General features: G+C 48.5%; 1 protein-coding gene across 1 annotated transcript in view; it reads right to left on the bottom strand.

The window, feature by feature from the left end:
- ZFR2 (zinc finger RNA binding protein 2) overlaps nt 1-19,796 on the bottom strand; it is a 641,917-nt gene that overhangs the window by 355,538 nt on the left and 266,583 nt on the right. The window contains exon 8 of the mRNA XM_069216682.1: nt 13,706-13,893. Within this exon, the coding sequence (XP_069072783.1) occupies nt 13,706-13,893 (188 nt within the window). The remainder of the gene's footprint in view (nt 1-13,705; nt 13,894-19,796) is intronic.

Genomic DNA, 19,796 nt, shown 5'->3' with positions numbered 1-19,796 from the left:
GCTCAAAAGGAGGCCCCATGAGCCTTGTAAGCACAATACTAAGGTCCCAGGATTGTGCAGGAGGCGCTCTGGGGGGAATAACCCTTTTAAGGTCTTCAATGAAAGGTTTGATGACTGGGATTCTGGAAAAAGGAAGTATGTTGTCTGTTCTGTAGCTTTGCAGCTATAGCTGCGAGATGTAAACAAATGGAAGTGTAAGATAAATTTGCTTTCTGTAAATAGAGAAAATGAACAATGTCCTGGACAGTAGCTTTAATGGGCTTAATAGGTTTGGGTTGGCAGTAGCATACAGAATGTTTCCATTTTGCAGCATAACATGCTCTGGTTATGGGTCCACAAGATTCCTTGAGAATGTCCATACATTCCGCACGCAAACATAAGTAACCAAACTCTATGACTTCAGGAACTATACCGCAAGGTTGAGTGCCGTGTGCCCTCTGGGACGACCTAGCCTGCTTCGGGCCTACCTCACCAGGCGGCACTGAAGAATTTATTGAGCTGATGGAATGGACGCAGCTTAGTTTCTGTTCGCAGTGCCACACAAACTTCCCCTCACACCAATCAGCATCTTTTGTGTAACTTGTGCCTCTCCCCCAACCACCAGGCAGCTCCCTGTGACGCCTGCAAACCATTCCTGGTCGAAGAACACCCTTCGTGACCAAAGTGCTTGTCGGTTGGGGATGGCCCACAAGACTCCAGACAACACCCTGGATATCTTTGGTGTAGATCACACCCAGAAAAAGCCAGAACAAGTAGAGGCCTTTTCGATCTAAGACTCCAACGTACAGTCTGATATCAAAAGCCACGAGGTGACATCTGCACAGCCTGTGAGTACCATGGCCCCTCCTGCAACCCTGAGACTATTAAAAAGCCCCTTGCAGAGGTCACTGAACCGCCACTGCATGGTGACCTGAAGAAATAGTTTTGGCTGCCCTACCATCCAGGCTCAGCTCTGGAAAAAGTCAAGACCAAGACAACTTCTTCGGTGTCGACCTCCAGCACCTTGGTCCGAGACATCATTGCCAACTCGGTCCAAACTTCGACTCCGGGCCGACCAGCTACCACATCTATTTTAGTACCGAGCAAATTGCACCAACCTAAATCTTCGGTGCTGAAAACCAAAGAAGCAACAACTTGGGAGTAGAAGGACTCTAGCAAGATTCAGTTACTCCTTCACCTGTGGAACCCATTTTGGAGTTGATGGATACGTGACAACGCCGCCTCCATATCCAGGAGGGTACAGGGTGCATTATTGCTTCTCCCTCTGTACTTTTCAAGGGGAAACTGTCCTTCTAAGAGGTTTTAGGCACTTCTTCACCTCCAAAAAAGGTTAACAAGGACAATGCTTCCTCCACACCTTTCTAGCTTTCTGCACCTCTTCCTCCTCCACCTTCCCTACCCCCTGCTTCTCCTCCACCCCTCACCCCTCTTCATTCACATGCCTCACCTACTGCAGGAGATTTTAGACCTCAGGGATCCCCTGTATAACACTGGGGAAGTTTTGGCCCCATCGAACAGGACTTCCTCTTCGATACCCATACATTCACCCATGGGGATATTCAGTTTCTCCCCTGTGCTCACACAGACACAGACAATATTTTTTTAAAGCCCTTCCGCTCTAGGGTTATTATCCCTAGAGTAGACCCTAGAGTTGATGAAAAATGCAAATCTGCTCCTACAGATCTAGTCTACATTAGGTCACGAGTCCCTCCAGACTTTACAGTAGCCACCACTGCACGAAAATGTGCCAATTGCCAGGCCACGAGGAACTCTCCTCCTCTTGATACAGATGCTGCCGGCAAAAGAGTGGCTCGCACAGGCAGCTAACCATTTGCATAGCGCCAATTCACAGGCCTTACTATGCGGGTATGACCGGGCTCACTGGGATGAAATAGAGGAGCTCCTCCAGTGCTTCATTTGTAAATTAAAATTGCCGGTAACCAAAGCTCTCCTCTGAAATGGGTCTTTTGTATTTAAATGTGCGAGTACGGAATACTGAGGTAGCATAATCCTGAAGCCATCCTGGGCCTCTTTAATCCAGTTACTATCACCCCCTGCCCCTACAGCTCACTCTTGCTGCTTTCTGCTTTCTCCCTTGGTGACGCTTTTTAGTTTTTCTCTTCCTCCATCTTTCCCATGTGTCTTTTGCTCACAGTAAATGCTTGAGGCAGAAAAATAATTGCCGGCCCTCGAAAATAAGTGCTGGTGCCCCACACCAGAAACCACTGGCTCAAATTAAGCACTGAGCTCCTCCAGCTATTCTCAGAAGTGCAGTGCACAACAGGGCAGCAAATTGTTGGTGAGGGGCACACTATTACAAACAACTGCGTACGCTGTGCCATAGACCCTGCAGATACAGCTGCACACAGCATTAATACCAGTCTATTGATTAGGAGGCATGCGTGGCTTCGATGCTCTGGTTTTAAACCAGAGGTCCAGCAAGCAGCTCTTAACATGCCCTTTGATAAGGAGCATCTTTTCGGCCCTCAAGTATACTCAACCCTTGAGAAGTTGTAAAAAGACACAGGCACAGCAAAAGCCATGGGTGCTCTAGAGTCCCCCACACAAAGAGGCACTTGTTGTCGCCCCACTTTCAGAGGTGGTTACAAATCCACAACCTAGAGGCATCTACATCCCAACCCAGGCAGACTTCAACCTCCTATTCTAGAGGTTTCTTTAGGCGGTCCTACAGAGGCAATAACAACAAGGGCAGAAATAAGACTTCAAAATTTTAACGCAGAATGGTTCAAAATCATCATGGACCAATGAGTCCTTTCTATTACCCAACATGGTTATTGTCTGGAGCTCATTACCACTGCTCCAAACATTCTCCCTGGCAGACTATCTTATGAGCACCTCACACTTCTCAAACAAGAGGTTCAGTCCCTTCTTCTCAAAGGAGCCATCGGGCCTTTCCCCTTAGGGACCAGGTGTATACTCCTTATGCTTTCTCATTCCCAAAAAGGGCAGCTCTCTCAGGGCTATTCTGGACCTCAGACCATTAAACTCTCAGAACATTTTCAGGTGGTTACTCTTCAAGATGCTATTCCGCTTGTACAACAAGGCGACATTATGACCGCCCTAGATCTAAAGGTCACCAACTTCCCCATCCCCCTCCGCCCTGCACACCGAAAATACCTAAGATCCGTGGTTGCAGGCAAACACTACCAGTTCAGAGTTCTGTCTTTCCGAGTCACGACTGCTCCCAGAGTCTTCACAAAGTGCTTAGCAATAGTTGCCGTACTTCTCAGAAGATAAACCTTACATGTGTTCCCTTACCTAGACGACTGGCTCATCAAAGCCAGCACACTACAACAGTGCTAATATCACACCCAGATGACAGTGGACCTGCTTCACATGCTGGGATTCACAATCAGCTGTGTCAAATCTCATCTACAACCTCTTCAGATACAGCCTTATCCTAGGAGATGTTCTCTGTGCTGAGTTAGATTTAGCATACCCCAACATGGCTGGTGTTCAGAGTTTTCAGGCTCTGCTCCCCCCGTGTCAGGCAAACCGCACATACACAGTCAGGACTATTATGCACATTTTATGGGTGATGGCATCCTGCATTGCCATTGTTCCTCAGGCCAGACTCCACATGCATCCCCTACAGCAGTGTCTGTCTCGTCAGTGGTCTCAGTCACAGGGTCACCTGGAGGATCTAGATTTGTTAGACCGCCATACTCACCGCTCTCTGCAATGGCGGAACACCACCAACCTGCTGAAAGAGCGGCCTTTTCTGGATCCTGTTCTTCAGGTCATTCTGACCACAGACGCATCAATGATAGGTTAGGGCGCTTACTTTCAAGACCTCCAAATACAGGGCCTTTCTGATCTCAGGCACCAATCCCTACATATCAATTACCTCGAGCTTAAGGCACCGTTTCTAGCCCTGAAAACATTTCTTCATCACCTTTCTCGCAGTGTTGTTTTAGTCCACAAGTACAACATGATAGCCATATATTACCTATAGAAACAAGGGGGGACATGGTTGTCCCAATTGTCACAACTCTCTCAGACAATATGGAAGTGAGCTTTCCACCACCACATTCACTTAGTGGAAGAGTATCTCACAGGGACGGACACCAACTTTGCAGACCTGCTCAGCAGGATGCAGCAACAAGTTCACAAATGGGAACTCCACACATAAGTCCTTCAAAAATACTTCCTAAAGTGGGGAACTTGTCAAATAGACCTTTTTGCCAGAGCAGAAAACGCAAAATGGTCAAGCTTCACCTCCAGGTACCCACAACTTCTTGCAACGCTCTATGGATGAACTGATCCGGGATATTTGCTTAGGCTTTTCCACCTCTCCCGCTCATTCCATTTCTGGTTCGGAGGATCAGGCCGACATCTCTCACCATGATCCTTGGACCTCCCCACTTGGAGGCGTCAGCCATGGTTCACCACACTTCTGGACCTCTTGGTGGTTCCCCACAAGAAGCTACCCAACAGGGCGGACCTTTTCACTCAAAATCAAGGACAGATCAGTCATCCCTACTCCATCCCTACAGAGACCAGAGTCCTTTGATCTCCACCTCTCCCTGGTGGTCACCCCAGTCTGAAATTGACACATTGGTCACCGCTGTCACTCTGGGTGGGGGAGAGGGATCTTCCGCTAACCCAATCGCGGTCTGTCAGCAACAACAGCACATCTCTTGCAGTCTCCTTTGAAATCTAGACCAGGTTGCAGAACATATCCTAATTCTCCGTCAACTGGAACTTCATATCCCACTGAAGAGCACACAAAAGTAATCTGGCGAGCTTCCACAGCAGGATGCAGGAGGCCATCAGATCCAGCAGCCTTAGAGTCAGTCCCACCGAAATCCCACATAGAGGCTTAAACATCAGGATCATAGCTCAAATATCCAGTGCTCTCCGCTCCAGAGGATAAGTGGGAAACTACACTGTGTACAGACTTGGCTCCGACGAAGGAGCACTTCTGAGGAGTCAGGTGCAACTTTGGCATGTTGATAGTGAACCCAAATAAGTGAAAAAGGTTTGCCATAGACTGGAGGTAGATGAAAGCTACCTGGGTTGAGCTTATCTTGAACAGCCAGTCATCGAGGAAGGGAAGACTGGAACCTCCCAACCTCCGAAGATGTGCTGCAATCCCCACCATCACTTTCATGAACACCTGAGGGGCACCAGGAAGGCCGAAGAAAACCACAGAGAACTAGAAATGCTTGTGACCTACCATGAACGGCAAGTAACGCCTGTTAGCAGGCAGGAGGTGATGCAGAAGTATGCGTCCTGCATGCCCATCCAGTGTCCAGGGTCTAAGGCAGACAGAACCTGAGCCAATACATAAACTTCTCTTTCAGCAGAAGGACATTGAGAGGGAGCTGCACTAGCATGGGCCAGAGGTCTCTGTCTTTTTCGGCACCAGGAAGTAGTGAGAATGGCAACTACAGCCGATCTCGGGTGTCAGCATTTCCTGACTGAGCAAGGAGAGATAGTCCTCTGTCAGCCATTCTGGGGATGGTGGTAAGGGTAGGGGATGCCCCAATTAATTTAAGGCATAATCCTCTTGCACACTTTGGAGCACTGAATTGTCATAGGTTATGTTGCTTCGTTGAGGCAGGTGTTGCCTGATCCTGCCAGCAATGGGGCAACTGTGCGAGGTGGAGGGTTCATTAAAGAGGCTTGAAAGCTGCTGCAGCTCGTGGGGAGAGGGACAGGGTAGCACACTGGGTATGACTCCTGCATCATTTCTGGGATCCTCATCTCTGCCAAAAAAAGGCTGAGCAGCCTGCTGGGGTGTAAGAAGGTTACTGCGAACGCCCATAGGGCACTCCTGACCACAGCTGCAGAAGAGGCAAAAGGACTGCTTCTATGAGAGGGAAACTACCGAAAGGCCCAGGGACCAGGTGGTGGCTCGCCTTTCTTGAGTCCACTCAAGCGTAAATCAGCTTTGTTGCCAAACAAGCATGAACAATCAAACAGCATGTCAATGAGGGAAACTTGAACATCGTTCAAAAACCCAGTGAACTGCAACCAGGCGTTGCGACGGAGCACCACCGTAGAAGTAATGGCCCTGCCTAGGGAGTCCGTAGTGTCTAGTCCACAACTGATGACGAACTTCACTGTGTCCAAAACTTCACTGACGGCATGAACACCTTTAGGAAGCATGAGGGCAGCTGAACTACTGAGGCCCGTAGAGCATAGGAGTATAGGCCCAAGAGACAATAGGTGTTCACTGACCACTAGGCCATGCTGGCAGAAGATAATGAAAATGTCACTTACCCAGTGTACATCTGTTCGTGGCATCAGTCGCTGAGATTCACATGGTATGCATGAGCTCGCCATCTGGTGTTGGGTCGGAGTGTTACAAGTTGTTTTTCTTCGAAGAAGTGTTTTCGAGTCACGGGACCGAGTGACTCCTCCTTCTGTGCTCATTGCGCATGGGCGTCGACTCCATCTTCGATTGTTTTCCCCGCAGAGGGTGAGGTAGGAGTTGTACTATAGTAATAGTGCCCGCGCAATGAAAAATCTAAGTATGTACCTATTAAAGGATTAAATAATATATATACAAATGTACAAAATTGAAGGTGACTTCTGAACTGCTACAGGCTTCCGGGGAGGTGGGTGGGTCCATGTGAATCTCAGCGACTGATGCCACGAACAGATGTACACTGGGTAAGTGACATTTTCAGTTCGATGGCATCTGTCGCTGTAGATACACATGGTATGCATAGACTAGTAAGCAGTTAGTTCCCCATAAGCGGTGGTTTAGCCTGTAGGAGTAGAAGTTGTCTGAAATAGAGTTCTTAATACAGCTTGACCTACTGTAGCTTGTTGTGCGGATAGCACATCTATACAGTAGTGTTTGGTGAATGTGTGAGGCGTAGACCAAGTGGCTGCCTTACATATTTCCTGCATTGGGATGTTTCCTAAAAAGGCCATTGAAGCACCTTTTTTCCTTGTTGAATGTGCCCTGGGAGTAATGGGCAGTTGTCTTTTTGCTTTAAGGTAGCAGATTTGGATGCATTTAACTATCCATCTGGCTATACCTTGTTTTGATATTGGGTTACCTGCATGAGGTTTTTGGAATGCAATAAATAGCTGTTTAGTTTTTCTGATGTTTTTTGTTCTGTCAATGTAGTACATTAATGCTCTTTTGACATCTAATGTATGTAGTGCTCTTTCAGCCACAGAATCTGGCTGTGGGAAAAAAACTGGTAGTTCTACCGTTTGATTTAGATGGAATGGTGAAATAACTTTGGGTAAAAATTTTGGATTAGGTCGTAGGACGACCTTATTTTTATGTATTTGTATAAAAGGCTCTTGTGTTGTGAACGCTTGAATTTCACTTACTCTTCTTAGAGATGTAATGGCGATGAGAAAGGCTACTTTCCAGGTTAGGAATTGTATTCCGCAAGAGTGCATGGGTTCGAAAGGTGGGCCCATGAGTCTTGTTAGAACCACGTTTAGGTTCCATGAAGGAACAGGTGGTGTTCTTGGTGGTATAATTCTTTTAAGCCCTTCTATGAATGCTTTGATAACTGGTATCCTATACAAGGAAGTTGAATATGTAGTTTGCAGGTATGCAGATATTGCTGCAAGGTGTATTTTAATAGAAGAGAAGGCTAGCTTTTCTTTTTGTAAATGGAGCAAGTAATTTACGATATGTTTTGGAGTTGCGTTTAGTGGTTGTATCTGATTATGATGGCAGTACCAAACAAATCTTTTCCACTTACTTGCGTAGCAGTGTCTAGTGGATGGCCTTCTGGCCTGCTTTATGACTTCCATACACTCTTGGCTAAGTTGTAAGTGTCCGAATTCTAGGATTTCAGGAGCCAGATTGCTAGATTCAGCGATGCTGGGTCCGGGTGTCTGATCTGTTGGTTGTGTTGCGTTAACAGATCTGGTTTGTTGGGCAGTTTGATGTGTGGTACTACAGACAGATCTAGCAGTGTTGTGTACCAGGGTTGTCTTGCCCACGTTGGTGCTATTAAAATGAGTTTGAGTTTGTTTTGACTCAATTTGTTTACTAGGTAAGGAAGGAGAGGGAGAGGAGGAAAAGCGTAAGCAAATATTCCTGACCAGTTCATCCATAGGGCATTGCCTTGGGATTGCTTGTGTGGGTATCTGGACGCGAAGTTTCGTTTTTTGAGTTCTCTTTTGTTGCAAATAAGTCTATTTGTGGTGTTCCCCAGAGTGTGAAGTAGGTGTTCAGAATCTGTGGGTGGATTTCCCATTCGTGGACTTGCTGGTGATCTCGAGAGAGATTGTCTGCCAGCTGATTCTGGATCCCCGGAATAAACTGTGCTATTAGACCAATTTGATGGTGGATTGCCCACTTCCATATTTTTTGAGCTAACAAGCTTAACTGCGTTGAATGTGTTCCTCCTTGTTTGTTTAGATAATACATCGTTGTCATGTTGTCTGTTTTGACAAGGATGTATTTGTGGGTTATGATTGGTTGGAAAGCTTTTAGTGCTTGAAAAACTGCTAATAATTCTAGATGATTTATATGCAGTTTTGTTTGATGTATGTTCCATTGTCCTCTTATGTTGATTGAGATGTGCTCCCCACCCTGTCATGGAAGCATCTGTTGTTATTACGTACTGTGGCACTGGGTCTTGGAAAGGCCGCCCTATGTTTAAATTTATACTGTTCCACCATAGAAGCGAGAGGTAAGTTTGGCGGTCTAGCAACACCAGATCTAGAAGGTGACCCTGTGCTTGAGACCACTGTGAGGCTAGGCACTGTTGTAAGGGCCTCATGTGCAGTCTTGCGTTTGGGACAATGGCTATGCATGAGGACATCATGCCTAGGAGCTGTAGTATTGTTCTTGCTTGTATTGTTTGGTTTGGAGACATGTGTTGAATGACCCTGTTGAAATTGTGGATCCTTTGTGGAGTTGGCGTTGCTACTCCTTTTGTCGTGTCTATTATGGCTCCTAGATATTGCTGTACTTTGCTTGGCAGAATGTTTGATTTTGCAAAGTTGACGGTGAACCCTAGTTTGTAGAGGGTTTGTATGACTTGATTTGTGTGGTTTGAGCATTGTGTGAGCGAACTGGTTTTGATTAGCCAGTCGTCTAGATACGGGAACACATGTATTTGCTGCCTTCTGATGTGTGCAGCGACTACTGCTAGGCATTTTGTGAATACTCTTGGAGCGGTTGTTAAACCAAAAGGCAATACTTTGAATTGGTAATGTATTCCTTTGAATACAAACCTTAGATATTTCCTGTGTGATTGATGTATTGGTATATGGAAATATGCGTCCTTGAGGTCTAGGGTTGTCATGTAGTCGTGTTTTTTGAGCAATGGTAACACTTCTTGTAGTGTGACCATGTGAAAGTGGTCTGATTTGATGAATGTGTTTACTACTCTGAGGTCTAGAATTGGTCTCAGTGTTTCGTCCTTTTTTGGTATCAAGAAGTACAGTGAATAAACTCCTGTGTTTATTTGTGTGCTTGGTACTAATTCTATTGCATTTTTTTGCAGTAGTGCTTGAACTTCTATCTGTAGAAGCTGTGAATGGTATTTTGATAAATTTTGTGATTTTGGTGGTATGTCTGGAGGGAATTGCATGAATTCTATGCAATAACCATGTTGGATAATTGCTAGGACCCATGTGTCTGTAGTTATTTTGTCCCATGCTTCGTAATATTGACGTATCCTCCCCCCCACTGGTGTTGTGTGGGAGGGGTGAGTGACGTGTGAGTCACTGCTTGTTGGTAGTGGTTTTGGGGCTTTGAAATCTTCCTCTATTCCTAGGGAATTGCCCCCCTCTATACTGGCCCCGAAAACCTCCCCTGTACTGTCCCTGGTAGGTGGGCGGTGCGGACTGTGAGGTGCTAGCTTGTGTGGCCTGACCCCGAAACCCTCCTCTAAAAGGTGTTTTGCGGAAGGTGTTATAAGATCCTCTGCTCTGCGGGGAGTAGAGTGCGCCCATGGCCTTGGCAGTGTCAGTGTCCTTCTTGAGCTTTTCTATGGCTGTGTCGACCTCCGGACCGAACAGAAGTTTTTCGTTTACTGGCATGTTAAGCACTGCCTGCTGAATTTCTGGCTTGAATCCAGACGTTCTGAGCCATGCGTGCCTACGGATGGTAACCGACGTATTAATGGTCCTTGCGGCCGTGTCTGCTGCATCCATGGAGGAGCGTATTTGATTGTTGGAAATGTTTTGACCCTCCTCAACAACCTGTTTTGCTCTTTTTTGCAGATCTTTTGGGAGATGTTCAATGAGATGCTGCATCTCATCCCAGTGGGCTCTGTCGTATCGCGCTAGCAGCGCTTGTGAATTTGCGATGCGCCACTGGTTTGCTGCTTGGACAGCAACCCTCTTCCCGGCTGCATCGAACTTCCTGCTTTCTTTATCTGGGGGAGGTGCATCCCCAGAAGTGTGTGAATTTGCCCGTTTTCTGGCAGCCCCTACCACCACAGAATCTGGTGGCAGCTGAGAGGTGATGAATACAGGGTCCGTAGGAGGCGCCTTATACTTTTTGTCCACCCTAGGCGTCACTGCCCTACTTTTAACTGGCTCCTTGAAAATGTCCTTTGCATGGCGTAGCATGCCTGGGAGCATCGGCAGGCTTTGGTAGGAGCTGTGGGTTGAAGAGAGGGTGTTAAATAAAAAATCATCCTCTACTTGTTCCGAGTGTAGTTCCACATTATGGAATAGTGCTGCTCTAGCCACCACTTGTGAGTAGGCTGTGCTGTCTTCCGGTGGTGAAGGCCTAGTTGGGTATGTGTCTGGGCTGTTATCAGACACTGGTGCGTCGTACAAGTCCCACGCATCCTGATCTTGGTCATCGTGGCTCATGGCGGTGTGAGCTGGCGAATGTGACGGGGTGTAAGTTGGCGAAGCCGGAGTTACAGGTGGAGGCGAGGGAGGAGGTGTTACTTTTTGTGCTGTTTGTTGCTGAGGAGTAAACTGAAGCGTTCTCTTTCGTTTGACAGGTGGAAGGGTACTGATCTTCCGAGTCCCCTGCTGAATAAAGATACGCTTTTGCGTGTGATCCACGTCAGTGGATTGCAGTTCTTGTTCAAATCTATGTTTCTTCATTTGTGAAGACATAGAATGCTCTTCAGTATAGGAGCCTGAAACAGGGTCTGATGTCGCTTTTTTCGGCTCCGAAAACCCTGTTGATTGTTTTTTCGGCTCCGAGGTAACCTTTCTCTTTTTCTGTGCCGAAAATTCTTGGCCTCTATGGTCTTCGGCGCCACTGTCTCGGCGTCGATCCGTGTCGACACCGAACTCTCGGTGTCGATGCTTCTGTTTAGCACTCTCTCGGTCCCGAGGAGGCTGCGTGCCGGTGTCTCGACCGAAGTCGGACGATCTCGACACTGAATGGGCCTTTTTCGGTGCCGATTGTTGGTCACCGAGAATTTGGGTGGAGCCATGGCCGGTTGGCAGTGGCGTCCCCTGGGCCCTCTTTCCTTTTTTAAGTTCTGATCTCGACGTCTTACTCACAGTTTTTGTAGAGTCTAGCTCGTCGGAGTCTGAATCCTGGATGGAAAAGGATTCCTCCTGTTCCTCTTCTGTCTCGAACTGTCGACGCTCCTTTGGCGTGGACGCCATCTGCAGTCTTCTCGCTCGACGGTCGCGCAGAGTTTTTCGGGACCGGAACGCCCGACAGGCCTCACAGGATTCTTCGCTGTGCTCGGGTGACAGGCACAGGTTACAGACCGAGTGTAGGTCCGTATAAGGATATTTGTTGTGGCATTCGGGCAGAATCGAAACGGGGTCCGTTCCATCGGCGTTGTTCTCCACGCGGTCGGGCCGACTAGGCCCCGACGGGGTGCCGAAATCTACCCCGAAGGGCACCGAAGCGCTTCGATGTTCAACGCGTCGTCGTATGTGTCTATCTCGAACCGGATCGCAACGATACCGTCGAAAATCTTCCGGTTTCAGCTATCTTTCCGTTCCGAAACTCGGAGCGACAGGAACACGTCCAAACCCGATGGCGGAAAGAAAACAATCGAAGATGGAGTCGACGCCCATGCGCAATGAGCACAGAAGGAGGAGTCACTCGGTCCCGTGACTCGAAAACACTTATTCGAAGAAAAACACTCCGACCCAACACCAGATGGCGAGCTCATGCATACCATGTGTATCTACAGCGACAGATGCCATCGAACAATTCTCTTTCCCAAAGTATTCAGCCTCTTGGACTTTCTGTCCAGTGGGGTGGAAGGGAACCCACCTGGATGACCTTGAATGTGGAGGCCTGCACCACCAAGCTATCTGGAGAGTGATGCTATGAGAGAATGCTAGGTCTCCTGGGGTGGAACTGTAGCGAAATGCAATCATACGATGCACGGAAGCCCCCATGCAGGGTTTAGCCTAGTCCTGTTGGTGAGGACCTCAGTGAAGGAAAGCAAAGGCTCAACAGCGCCCGACCCTGCATGAAGCACCTCAGTCAAGAGTTTAATCAAAGTCCTAAGCTGCACCACATTTCCATGTTGTAAAGGATACACCTTCCTCTGAAACAGGGCCCAGAGAGTAAAGCATGCCAGAGTCTGAGGAGGTGTCCAGTCCGCTGTTGTCACCCAGCTCCTTGTACCAGTTTTCTTCTTGGTCAGGGTCCTCTTCGAAGGGGTCACACCCCCTCTTTCTCATCACCTCATTTGAGGATAAAGGGCTTGTCTAAAGGTAGCACATTCACAGGCTGGTACGGTCAGGACAGCATTAGTGTCGCTGTTGAGTAGCATCTGGGATGTGCTGACAGTCGGAGATGGTTAGGGATTTATTATCCAGTGGTGCAGGTGGCATTGGCATCAGGGTGGGTATAGGCATCCGATGCTGTGTGAGACCGGGAGCGTACATAAGGAGCCTGGCTGGCAAAGGAAGCAAACCTACCAACAGTAGCACAGCTGGGAAACCCTTCGGCTCCATGGGGCCCGAAGGTGCGCTGGAGGGAGTAGGTTGACTAAAGATGGTATACATAACAGCATAAAATTCTTTCAGCTGAGTGGGTGGCCACTCCAGGGAACTCAGAGTAGCGCGGCGCAGGTCTAAACGTCAGCTCCACAGGTGGAGAGCAAGCACAGGGTCTAGAAGCACACGTTTGGAAGGAGAAGCCAAAGATTATTACTTCTTCATGTGCTTCTCGGACTTGCCCGACTTTGAGGAAGAGGAATTGGAACGGGAAGATGATCATCAGTGGGAACAGCTCAGAGAACGATCCTGAAATCTTCCTCAAGAATGAGACCAGTAATGGCACAAAGCCTAATTCTGCAGCAGTACCTAATTCATAGCACGCTTTCGAGGCGCTTTGGGGTGCATTGACTTGCACTCAACGAAGGCCTTGAGGTTGTCACCCGGACAGATCACTTTTAAATCAGTCACAGACATCTGTGTGCGAAATTCCTTATAAGGTTTACAGGGGACATGTCCCCAGCACACTGGGAGTAAATGCTCAAAAATACTTGACAAAAGGGTTGAAAAAATGTGGTCAGGAAACAATCCAAGAAAGTTCTCTGGATCCGTACTGCTGGCGCAGAAAGAAAGGAACGGATGTCAGCACACAAGGTTGGCGCATTTATGGGGACTGCTTTGTCACGTCTGACGTGGATGACCTGAGCGTAGAGCTTATCGGCACCACCGACTGGCACGCAGAGGTACTGCTCAAGATTTTACAGATACAGACTGATGTCTCTGGAATACTATAAGGTGAGAAATCTGCAGTTAGAATTCCCTGTTGGAATACCCAGTTTGGTGTAGTAAAATTCAGGCATATTACCTCCTCCACAAACTCATGTCCAATAGGATTCACACTTAGCACTGTTGGGCCACTCAGATTATCCCCAAAGTCATCCTGTGTGAAATTATCAATTTGCAATTCAGACTTGGACAGTATCGCTTTCAGTGGCTCCTTCCTCATTAGCAGAGGCTGTGGTTTGACCCCTATAGCTGAGGGTTTTGTACCACCTGAAAAACATATAAAGTAAATATCATCCACAGCACAAGGTGCACTGCAAAGTATGAAATAGTCATATGTTGTAATTCTTGCACACACAGGAAAATGAGACAGTGGCAATTTCTATTAATGTAAAAGTGATCATGTATAATGCAAAATTTAATAAAGCACAGCAGTTCACAAAGTGATCTTTCAATTGCTTTACCCACAAAAAATTATCCTGAGGTGGCTGCTAAAAAACATTCATAACGACTGTGGAAATGGGATGAGGTACAGTTTCAGCAACATACAATCCTGAATGGTAAGCTCTCATTCTGAGCGGAACACAGTTGTTGATAGCACATGTCTTCAAACCAACTAATTTGGAAATTCTTCACCTTTCACTCACATAAGAAATTGAAAACAGGGGGAAGGCCTCAAGTTATTTTGAGCTAGTCTACTGTACGTTATTTCCCATTGATATAATCAATAAATTCTTGAATTAATGAGAAATACTGGTGAAACAGATCAAAAGGTGGGCTAATAAAATGTTAATTTGAGAATTACATGTATTATCAGGAAATACATTATAAGGTTATTTGTGAGTGGCATTTTAAATGAACCCGATAGCAGATGACAATGCTGTGCTACTGGAGACACCTTGTCTCCTGGAGCTACCAATGGTTGTGTAGAAACATACCCCTACTTTTTCCCTGGTGTCAGTGTGTTTAGACTGTAGTGTGCTGGGATCCTGCTAACCAGAACCACAGTGCCTGTGCTCTCTCCTCTAAATTTGGTTGCTGGTAAACTTTACACGCCACAATTGGCGTACTGGTGCCCCCATGTAAGTCCGCAGTATATAGTACTTAGGTACCAAGGGCACTGGTACACCAGCGGTCTCCCATCGGCTGCAGCATGTATTGTACCACCCATGGGAGCCCATGCAAACTGTCTTCAGGCCTCCCATTGCAGTCTGTGTGGAATGGTGCATGCACCCTTTCACAGCCAATATAAGGCTTACCTTGTATTGCAGTCACAGCACTTAAGCACTGTAAGTCACCCCTCTAGTTGGCCCTTCTGCCCAAGGGCAGGGTGCATGTCCCTAAGTGTGAGAGTACTCCTGCATGAGCAGTGTACCCATACAAACCCTAGACTCCATTCTCGGGGCTCTTGTAAGTGCGGGGAGGCCATCTTAAGGTATGTAGTGGACACTGGTCAACACAAGTGGTCCAACTACATAATGGCTTCTCCGAACCTGGGCATGTTTTGTATCAAATATGTTAGAATCATGCAACTACACGGATTCCAGTGCTAGTTGCCTGATTCCCTGAACTCTGGGGGTATATTAGAAGATCACCCAGTTCTGTTTGTGCAGCCTTACGGGGTCTGGCAGCCAGCCCTCGCTGCTGCCGACCCCAGACACTGTTCTGCCCTCTTGCTGATGAAATTAGCTCAAGCAGAGGATGGCAGAACAAAAGATTTCCTGCAAGGGAGAAATAGGTGTCTCTGGGTTGGGATGGGGTGGCCTCTGAGTGCCACCAGACTGCTTTGAAGGGCATATTGGGTGCCCTTCTTGCATAATCTGGTTTGCACCAATTCCGGAACCCCCGGTTCCCGCTCTAGCATGAAACCCCACAAAGGACACGCAAGTGACTGCCACCCTGTCCGGTCCCTCCTCTAGCGAGGCGCACAGAGCTCTGCCAGGTGGCCAGTTCATTCTGCCATCTTGAAAATAATATGTTCAAAGGCCCCTGGGAGCATCTGACTAGTTAGGCCAGGTAGAGGTTGTCCCTGACCCCCTCTGAAAGGTGGGTCACTTCGGAGAGTGACCAATCCCATTTTAGGCGTACTTAAGGGCTCCCCCAAGGATGGGTCCTCAGATCCGTCAAACAAGGCTCTTCGAGGAACTCTTTGCAAGACAGAACTGAAACTGTATCCAGTTGGGAGGGCTCCCACCGCAATATTGTTTCTCCAGCTCCTGCAAGATTTCTGCAACATCCGTGGCTGTGCATCCTTCAAGGTCACAAGGACTCTGCCTGCATCCAAGAAGCAAGAAGGAATCTCCCTTGGAGTGAAGGAGTTACTACCCTGCATCTGCAGACAGCACAAGATGATGATGACCGGCTGGTGGTTCCTGCTGTCCCATGAACAACGTAAAGGCTCTGCTAACAAGTGGTGGTTCTGTCATCCTCGCCGGGTCCAACTTGTCTTCTAACCAACTTGGTAGATGGTGGACCCTTGCTGCAGCCATTGGAACGGAACCCCTGTACACCACGACTGTTGCTCTTTCCGAGGCTTGTTGGCTCTTCCTTCAAGAAGATCTCCAAGTTCCAAGAAACCTCCGCCTCCAGAACACCGCAACTCCAGATTCAGTTCCCCCTCTGCAGCTCCTGTGACGTGGCACTCCTGTTTGTTGTGCTGCTGAGGCCTCCTTGCGACTCCCTGTGTGTGCCTGCATGATCCCCTGTACTCTGGGGGTTCCTTAGAGGATCCCACATTTCTGCCTGTGCAGCTTTATGGGGTCCCTCTTTCTAGCATGGTTCTCCCACCTTTTGCCTGTTGTCAGTGTGCTTAGACTGTCTTCACTGGGATCCTGCTAACAAGGACCCCAGTGATTGTACTCTGTCCTCTAAATTTGGTTGTCTTGGTAATCTTTACACCCCACAATTTGCATACTGTAAGTCCCTAGTTTATGGTACTTAGGTACCCAGGGCATTGGTACACCAAGGGTCCTCCACGGGCTGCAGCATATATTGTTCCACCCATGGCAGCCCATGCAAAGTGTGTCTGCAGGCCTGCCATCTGCAGCCTGCTTGAAAAGGTGCATGCACCCTGGCACTACTGGTCACTACATCAGGTTACTGTACGTCACCCCTATAGTAGGTATTTCCAGCACTAAGGGCAGGGTGCAGGTCTGTGTGTGTGGGCACCCCTGCAAGAGCAGAAGTGCCCCATCGAAATCCAGTTCCAATTCCCTGGACTTTGTAAGTATGGGTAAGCCATTTTAGCTATGTACTATGGTCCAGCTACATAATGGTAACTACGGACATAGGCATGGTTGGTATCAAGCACGTCGGGATCATACCCAAATACTGATACCAGTATTGGTGGAATGATTCCATGCACTCTGGGGGCTCCTTAGAGGACCACCCAGCATTGCTCCTACCATTCTTTCAGGGTCTGCGAGCAGCCCACACTGCTGCAGCCCCTCAGACAGGATTCTGCCCTCCTGCTGTTTGACCAGCTCAAGCACGGGAAGGCAGTACAAAAGATTTCCCGTGGGAGAGGGGTGCAACCTCCTCTCCTTGGAAATAGGTGTTACAAGGCTGGGAAGGGGTAGCCTCCTCACGCCACCGGTTTGCTTTGAAGGACACATTTGGTGCCCTCCTTTCATAAACAAGTTTGCCCCTGTCCCTGCTCTAGCACAGAACTGGACAAAGGAAAGGAAAGTGACCACTCCCCTTGTCCATCACCACCCCAGGGGTGGTGCCCAGAGCTCCTTCAGGTGGCCACTTGATTCTGCCATCTTGAAAACAAGATGGGCAGAGGCCCCTGGGAGCATATGACTCGTCAGGTTAGGCAGATGATGTCAGTGACCCCTCTGATAGGTGTTCGCCTTGCAAAGTGACCAAGCCCATTTTTGGACTATTTAGGGACTTCCTTGCTGGTGGGTCCCCAGATTCGGCGTGCCAAACCCCACCAGGACTCTTCTGCAACGACCTGTTCTGCTCATGGTCAACGAACCGCTCCTAGACTTCACAGGAACCGAACAAGACTGCAACACCGAGACAACCTGTCCTTGCAACATTGTTTCCATGGCTCCTGTAAGCAACCTGCAACATTTCCACGACTGTGCATCCTCTGAGGTCGGCAAGACTTCAACTGCACCAAAGAAGCAAGAAGGAATCACCCCTGGAGTGAAGGAGTCACTCCCCTGCATCTGCAGACACCTAAGACAATGACGTCCAGTTGCTGGGATCTGCTGTCCTCTGAACTTGAAAAGATTCCCCAACACAGGTGGTGGTTCTAAGGGGTCCTTTGAGTCATCTCTGCCTTCTGTCCAACTTGGGAGATGATGAGCCCTGACCTCTTCCTTCAAGACAGAACCTCTGTGCACCACGACTACTGCAGCAACAAGGGCTTGTTGAATCCTGCTCTGAGGGACCTTCAGGCTCCAAGTTACCCCGGCTCCCAGCACTCCACCTCAGCAAGGACAGTCTCCTCTCTGCTGCTCCACCGATGTGGGACTCCTCTTCAGGTGTGCTGACTGGGCCTTACTGCGACCTACCGTGCAGCTGCCAGTGGTTTGATCGTGAGGGCTCCGGCTGCTTCTGCTGGCTCTCCTGTCTTTGTAGGGTCAGCCCAGAGTCCCTCCAAGGGTCGAGTCTCCAGGACCTTTTCAGCTCTGCAAATCTCCAACAGCTCCAGTTGCATTTGCTTGTGCTTATTGGTGGTCCTCCTGACCACTGACCCAACTGAAATCTAGCAACCGGCGAGGGACAGCTCCTAGGTGATTTGAGGGTCTCCCCTGCAGCTGGACTTCATCCACCACCATCGACCCAGGGCTTCACCTAAAGAAGGGTGGGCATTGTCTCCTGCCCCACCTGGAAACTCCTGCGTGGACGGGACTCCGTCCCCTTGTTTTGCAGATTCTCTTCATCCAGAATTCACCATTGGGTTGCACCAGCCTGGTCCTGTTTGCGCATTATTCCAATTACAAGTCCCTATGTTAGCCTATGGACGACCAGGTCACTTACCTCTGCTCTGGTGGTCTTTGGGGATCTTCCAGATACTTACCTTTTCAGGTTCCACTCTCTCCCAGTCCTTGGCTAACTATTCCATATACTCTGGTGGGGGATCTGTTCTCGCATTCCAATGTTTTAGTATATGGTTTGGCCCCCCACAGGGCCCTTGCTATTTTATGTTATTTCCTAATACTTACCTGTGTATATTTTGTGTGTACTTACCTCAAGAAGAGGGTTTGCATATAGTAATCTAGTTAGTGTTCCTGTAATAAAGCACTTTTTGCATCACTGTGTGGTTCCTTTCATTTGTGATGAGTTACTGTGTGAGTACTGTGGTATTGCAAGTGCTTTACATTTCTCCTTGATAAGTCGTGGCTGCTCACCACACCTATCATTAGAGAGCCCTGGCTATCTAGACACTGTAAAACTATCAAGTAAGGGTTGCCTGGACCCAGTATAAGATGTAACACCATAGGTGTACACCACACACTGGGCCAGCCCTCTGCATGGTAGTTTTGTGGTCCTCTCCGGGCTCAACCTTTTTTCTGACCAACTTAGGAGACAGTGGACCCTTCATGCAGCTACTTGAACAGAACCCCTGTGCACTGCGACTGTTGCTGTTGCCAAGAGTTGTTGGCTCTTCCTTCAAGAAGATCTCTGAGCTTCAGGCAGCCCCAGCCTCCAGCACGCTGCAACTCCAGCTTCAGCTTGCCCTCTGCAGCTCCTGAGACGTGGAACTCCTGTGTGTTGTGCTGCTGAGGCCTTCTTGCGACTCCCTGTGCCTGCTGCCAGTGGGTCACTCATAGGGGCTCTGCGAACTTCAGCTGACTTTCCTTCCTGCTGAAGGTCTGGCCTCAATCCCCACCAAGGGTCGAGTCACTAGGACCTTGCTGGTCCTCCAAAATTTGCAAACTTCCTTGCAAACAGGATTTGCCAAAGCTTTTTGGTGGTCCTGCAGGGCACTGACCCTCCTGCAACCCGGCGACTAACATGGGACAGCTTGTAGGCGACTCCAAGGATCTCCTGCATCCCCCTGGACTCTGCAGCTGGATAACTTCTTTCACCACCCTGAAGGAACATCACCTCAAAGAAGGTGGGCATTGTCTACCTGCACTGCCTGGACATCTTCTAGTGGTATGGACACTGTCCCTTCTTTTTCATGTTCCCCTCATCCGGGATCCACCTTTTGG

This window comes from Pleurodeles waltl, chromosome 12 (genome assembly GCF_031143425.1).
Source record: "Pleurodeles waltl isolate 20211129_DDA chromosome 12, aPleWal1.hap1.20221129, whole genome shotgun sequence".
Taxonomy (NCBI): domain Eukaryota; kingdom Metazoa; phylum Chordata; class Amphibia; order Caudata; family Salamandridae; genus Pleurodeles; species Pleurodeles waltl.
This window is presented reverse-complemented; position numbering and strand designations above follow the sequence as displayed.